The sequence below is a fragment of the Diospyros lotus genome, chromosome 11, assembly GCF_014633365.1.
Source record: "Diospyros lotus cultivar Yz01 chromosome 11, ASM1463336v1, whole genome shotgun sequence".
NCBI classification, from domain to species: domain Eukaryota; kingdom Viridiplantae; phylum Streptophyta; class Magnoliopsida; order Ericales; family Ebenaceae; genus Diospyros; species Diospyros lotus.
In genome coordinates this window covers 23,984,325-23,990,684 of record NC_068348.1, presented here as the reverse complement: position 1 = coordinate 23,990,684, position 6,360 = coordinate 23,984,325, and the positions used below count along the sequence as shown (strand labels likewise).

Below are 6,360 nucleotides of genomic sequence, written 5' to 3'. Positions count from 1 at the left end.
TACCGACGTGGATACGGGTGACGGGAGTACCGCCCCGGGACAGTGCACACAGGTTTGTTGAGGATATTGTTGCCTTCCAGGGCAGCGGCAGGTTGGTATGGGACTTGGGTGCCAGGTGTCTTGTGTGGGCCCCAAGGACCGGTATGTGCTTTCACTATACTGCACTGTTGTGTTGTAGCGTCTCATGACTTGTGTGTACTTGTGGGGCTGTGTTTGGGGTGGTCTCTTCTTTTATTTATAGCCTTTCATTTCTTATAAACTTGCTGAGTCTTGCGACTCACCTTGTTTTCCATCATTCCAGGTAAGGGTAAAGCAAAGGCCGAGGGCGAGGATCGTTCCACTTAGCAGTCGGCCGCATTGGTAAGGTGTACAGTTAGCTGCCCCCGTCATCTCTGATGTTTTGCTAGAGTCGCTGTCTTTTATTTTTGACTGTGCCAGGTTGTCATTTGTACCTCCTATTGTTGGCACAGGGTCTGTATGTATTTTTATATACTTCATGACCGCTGTATCAGCGGGGTGCTTGTGGGCATGCATGTTTACCGTTTTGCTTCCGCTGTTAAATTTCTTATTTATGCATGCCAGGGCATTTCTGTCTTTTGTCTATTCCTCTTCCCTTCTGTGAGCGCACTCGTTCGGATAGACCGGGTGGTTGGGATATCCGGGCGGGGGTGCTTACAGTGGTTGATGAGAGGTGGATGACAACGGCAATGTAGGTGGACAGGATGATGGCAACAACGACGCATGTTGATACTAAGAGAGGTAGATCTCAACGAAAATGAACAAAGGCGGAGCCCAACTAAGACGATGATGCAACTGGAGACTAAGAAAGGCAGATCTCGTCGGAGACGGATAAAGATGGAACTGAATTGAGACATCGACGCAAACAAAGACTGAGAGATGCGGATCTCGATGAAGACATATAGAAACAGAGCTTGATAGAGATGACGACAAATATGTTGTGCAAGTAAAGGTTGACGAAAAGTGATAGAGAAAGAGAGAGGTGGATCAACGCAAGCGGAGAAAGGAAAAGCTCGATGGAGAAAGGTAGAGAGTGTATTACTTTTTCTAAAAAATGATTTTCTTTTGGGAACTCATTTTTCACATTTTATCACTTGACTTTTCTTCGATTGAAAATGACTTTCCTTTGACTTTTTTTTTTATAGCAAATACAGAAAAAAAAAAAACAAGAAAATGTTTTCCGCTAAACAAACAGAGCCTTAATGTATATTTGAAATGCATAAGAATCAACTACTCATTATTTTACGTAAAGGTAAATTCTATATAGACTTTGATATTTTAGTATTTATCTTTTGTCCAAATTTTCCTTTAGCTTATGGGAAATATGAGGATATGCGTAGCTCAAAGTCCTAGCGCATGGTGAATGTCAAAAATCTTATCCCATTTGAGTCCAACTTAATTTGACGCGCGGGACATTGACTTCAAGCATTACTTTGGTAGCACGATGTTTTTATTTGAGGTGAATCTTCTTTTTCTTTTTTTATAACATCGTCGCTTTCATAAGTAAAGGGAAGTCCTGTTGGTATTTTTATGGACTTCTCAAGCAATTTTATTGATAATCAAAGAACTTATTTATACAACTTATTTAAAACAGAAAAAACATAAAAAGTGCAACCAAATCTGCTGCATGTTACATAACAAAAAAAATTCCTAAAAAATGGCTGAAAACTAGATCAAGCCTAACACAATTTTGACAACTTTAATTCCATGTCAGCATTAAATCCTAACTTATTTGACTGTTTCAACAGCATCACAAGTCATTATTCAACACTCCTCCTTGACTTTGAGGGTGCAAATGCAAAGCATTTTAATTTTGGCATATCTTGGGTATAGCATATGGGTATTTTATAGTTCATAGTTATGAGGCATAGGTATGGTTATGGGTTTTGGGGTATAGGTATTTTTTTGGAGCATAGGCATGGATATGATTTTTTGAGTAGAGTTAAAATAACTCCTCCTCCTCGTGTTGATCAGCAGCAACTCTAGCTTCTCCTTCTTGTTGTTGTGATCTGCACACAATTGTGATGTGACCTAGTTGACTACATTTGTTGCACTTTACATCGGGCCTCCACCAACACTTATATTGTGGATGATTGGTTTTTTTGCAGTATGGGCAAGGTGGATAATTTCCACTATTGTTGTTTCCAACATTTGCAAGCTTATTGTTGTGATTCCAAACCTTTTTTTCACCGGTAGGCCTTGTTTGTGCCAGCAAAGCTCCTTCGATGGCTCCTCTTATCCTCACAAGCCTTCTTTGTTCTTGAGCCTGTAAAGCATTAAGTAATTCTGCCAAAGAAATGCTTGACAGATCTTTTGCATTTTCTAAAAAAGAGATGGTGACTTCATACCTCTCTGGAAGTGTAACAAGTATTTTTTCAATGATTCTTTGATCAGGAAAATCCTTACCTAACAACCTCACTTTGTTAGCAAGGCTAAGCAATATGTCAGTGTACTCCTTCACAGTTTCTGACTCATTCATTCTTTGCATTTCAAACTCTCTGATCAAGTTTAACACTTGCATATTCTTCACTCGTTCATTGCCTTTGTATTCTTCTTTGAGATGATCCCAAATGGCTTTTGCTGAAGATAGGTTCATGATTTTTGTGAAAATATTGGGAGAAACTGCAACATACAAGTAGGCCATGGCTTTAGCCTTCCTTGTCTTCCTCTCCTTGTGAATCTTTATTTGGTTCATGATTGGATTGGCTGGCAAATCAGCAACTTCGTAGTCTTGCTCAGTTGCTTCCCAAAGATCTTGTGCCTTGAGATGGACTTCCATTTTGATAGCCCATACCTGGTAGTTGTCACCACCAAATATTGGTATTGCCGGCATTCCATGACTTGATTCTGCTTCCATTTTTGCAGATTGTTGGCTTGAATTTTCTCTTAACTCATAGGTCCCTCAAGAAAATATGCTCTGATACCACTTGTTGGTATTTTTATGGACTTCTCAAGCAATTTTATTGATAATCAAAGAACTTATTTATACAACTTATTTAAAATAGAAAAAACATAAAAAGTGCAACCAAATCTGCTACATGTTACATAACAAAAAAAATTCCTAAAAAATAGCTAAAAACTAGATCAAGCCTAACACAACTTTAACAACTTCAATTCCATATCAGCATTAAATCCTAACTTATTTGACTATTTCAATAGCATCATAAGTCATTATTCAACAAGTACAATAAAAATAATCATAAATCATCATAACTACATATATGTTTTTTCAACCGACAAGGCTTGCACCCTAAGAATGCTAAAGATAACAAGGCAGGAACCATTTCTTTTGTAGGCGGTTTCGCTTATTGCCCCTCCCCCTCTGTTGACATCTTATAAGTGGAGTCAAGTTTAAAAGTTAGATAGTATTTAACTTAATAACGTGTTTGAATAAATATATTTTAATATATTATTTATATAATTATATATTTAATTTAAAAGAGTTGATAAATTATTAAAATTTAATAAAAATATAAAAATAGATATATTGTTAAATAATATAAATAAAATTCATAAAATATTAATTTTTAATAAAAATAAATTATAAATTAATATTCAACTGATAAAAAATTTACCATTAGATGTTGATAAATTATATACAATTATTAAAAAATATATTAATATAATATATATGTATATATATTAAATATATATATATATATGTTATAGAGGTTGGAGGTGGCGGCCTATGGGGACGAGTTTGGAGGTGATGACCACCATGGAGGAGATGGAGGTGATGATGGCGACAAAGAATATGTAGATGAGGTGGCGACATAGAAGGCAGAGGAATGAAAAAGAAAGGTAAAGGTTGAAAATATGTGTTTTGTTTGAGGGCAAATTTGTCATTTACTTAGTCAACAAAATAAGCTATCAAAAGTTTATACTAAGAGCTTATTTGGAAAAGTTGGAGGCAGCTTATCTCAAACGTTGTTAAAAAAACTTCTAATCTTGTCAACATTTAAACTTTTAAATTTTAACAAACGCATAACTAAATGAGTTGTATAGCTTAGAAGTTGAAAATGGAGCTTATAAGCTATCAAAATGGTAAGCCAAATACCCTATTAATAAGACAAATGGGGATGATTAAGCCAACAATGTGTATGAAAAGGCTGTTGGGATTTTCAACGAGAAATCCTACTTATTCTTAAAGATTATTTCTTATTCTTAATATTGATTTTTTATTTAATGTGTAACCCTATTTAGTTGTTAATTGTTATTAGATAAGGAAACCTTAACTTTAGTGAACAAGAAAAGTAGTCTATAAATATGATATTTGGCTTGTTATTCAAAGTGTGCAAATCACTTGTAAGAGATCAGTGAGAGATCGGAATTGGGTGTAATTGGGACTTAGCTTTAGAAAGAGAATATTGAATTTTGTAATTGTAAACTTTACTACATAATGAGATTTTTTTTCTGTCATCCTGACGATCGTAGTTATTCCCTTTTAGGGTTTTTCACATAAAAATCTCTTGTATTTGAGTGTGATTGGATCTTTCGTTTTTCATCTTCTTTTTTTCCCGACAAAGGCGACATTACTACAATACCACAAATTATAAAAGATTAGGCCAAATCTATATTTTTGTCTATGCAAGTCTTTTTTCGTTTGCCCATCCAAACTTTTTATTATTTCAATTATATTCTCGTATTTATATTTTTTAATCAATTTAACTCTTATAATTTGATCCCTTTTTTTTTATGTGTGACAACCCGAATTTTTTATTATTTCGATTACACCTCCTATATTTATATTTTTAAATTATTTTAACCCTTATACTTTGACGTGTAAAAAAAAATTAAATTAACTCATCTCGTTTTATTTTTATTTTTTTTTTACACATCAAAATATATAGGTTAAATTAATTAAAAAATACAGATACAAAAAGTAATCAAAACAAAGAAAAGTTTAAATTACCATAAAAACATATTAAAGTATAAAAAAATAAATTAATTTAAAAATATAAATTTAGAGATGTATTTAAAATAATAAAAAATATATATATAATTATATATAAAAATAAAAATATGAATTTGACCATGCAAGGGAGATGATAGCTCCCAAACTCATGCATAGGTCGAGCTACACATGGATGAGAAGGACCGATCGCCCCCTCAATTTTGATAAAATTATACATAAACTATGATATTTGTAAAATTTTTAAAATTTCCCGCATCCAAGTTTGAAGAAATGCATATAGGGTATAATATGTGTACACATGTAATTTTTTAAAAATTCCCCCATCCCAATATATAATATAACGGGTCAATTAGAAAATCAATGAGTATATAGAAACTGGAAATTTGTGAATGCTTGTGTAACATTTTAAAATGCTTGAATCAGTATGTATGAAAATAAGAAATTGTGCTTTGTTTCCATAACATAGGTCGAACAGTCGAATGAGTAATATGTCGGTATTAATCTAGTAGATTGGGAGTTCGATCATCGCCCTGCACAAGAGCCCTCTCCTGACTTAATCGAGCATACTAGTATCAAGAGTTGTGCAAGGACGATGATCTAAAAGAAAATTGGGCTTTCACAAAACTTTAAAATAGCCATTAATATACTTTTCTTTTAGCTACTTTAGAATATAGTTCTTTTATATATATATTTGATTTTACAACTTTAAATTAACCAAAAAAAAAGTATAGGAGATAAAGAGAGGAAAAAAAATAAAAAAGTAACGGAAAAAAATCATTTGAAGAGCAATGATTGAAAAAGGAATACAATTATTTTTTAATTAAAATATTTTTCAATACTATGCAAGTTTGTTTTTAATTATAAAATTAAAGAAAAAGATTGATCTTTTATTTTTTATTCATCTCAATTATACAATTATTTGGAGTGTAGCATAGTAAAAAATAAAAATTAGCTAGCTAATTAAATATATAATTTATAATATGATATTAAAATAAAAAATATGTGCACTAATGGGCAGATTCTACTCCACTGTTGAACTCGTGTTCGATATCAATTTGCATACAGTACCTTGGTATGCATGAAAAATAATATGTCACTTAAGAGATTGGGTAAGATAATTAATATAAATAAGATTATAAGGGCAACCAAGAATATGCAAGACAAAGTTAAAAGAAAAAGAAAAAGTAAATTTTACTATTCCTATGGAATTGGTTCTGAATCTATCAACTACAATAATAGGAGGGAGAGAAATAAAAGATTCAATATGTGAGAATTAGGATTTATTATCATAAATATGTTCCAATGTAAAATTAAGAATCCAAAGACTAAGTGAAGATTGTGAAGGGTATGTGATAAGATTACGAACGATATATGAAAATATAATTTATACAAATTTATTTATGCCTTCTAAGAAACGGAAAGTTTGG

The 6,360-nt window shown here is 32.5% G+C and overlaps 1 protein-coding gene and 1 long non-coding RNA gene across 2 annotated transcripts; one reads left to right on the top strand and one right to left on the bottom strand.

The window, feature by feature from the left end:
- Window positions 1-299: 299 nt before the first annotated feature.
- On the top strand, window positions 300-1,148 carry LOC127813703 (uncharacterized). The gene is made up of 2 exons (XR_008026174.1): window positions 300-360; window positions 583-1,148. It is a non-coding gene; the product is annotated as an uncharacterized LOC127813703 (long non-coding RNA).
- Window positions 1,149-1,960: 812 nt separating this feature from the next.
- LOC127812785 (uncharacterized) lies at window positions 1,961-2,875 on the bottom strand. The gene has a single exon (XM_052353314.1). The coding sequence runs from the start codon at window positions 2,873-2,875 to the stop codon at window positions 1,961-1,963; it is 915 nt and encodes a 304-aa protein (XP_052209274.1).
- Between the last annotated feature and the right edge of the window lie 3,485 nt (window positions 2,876-6,360).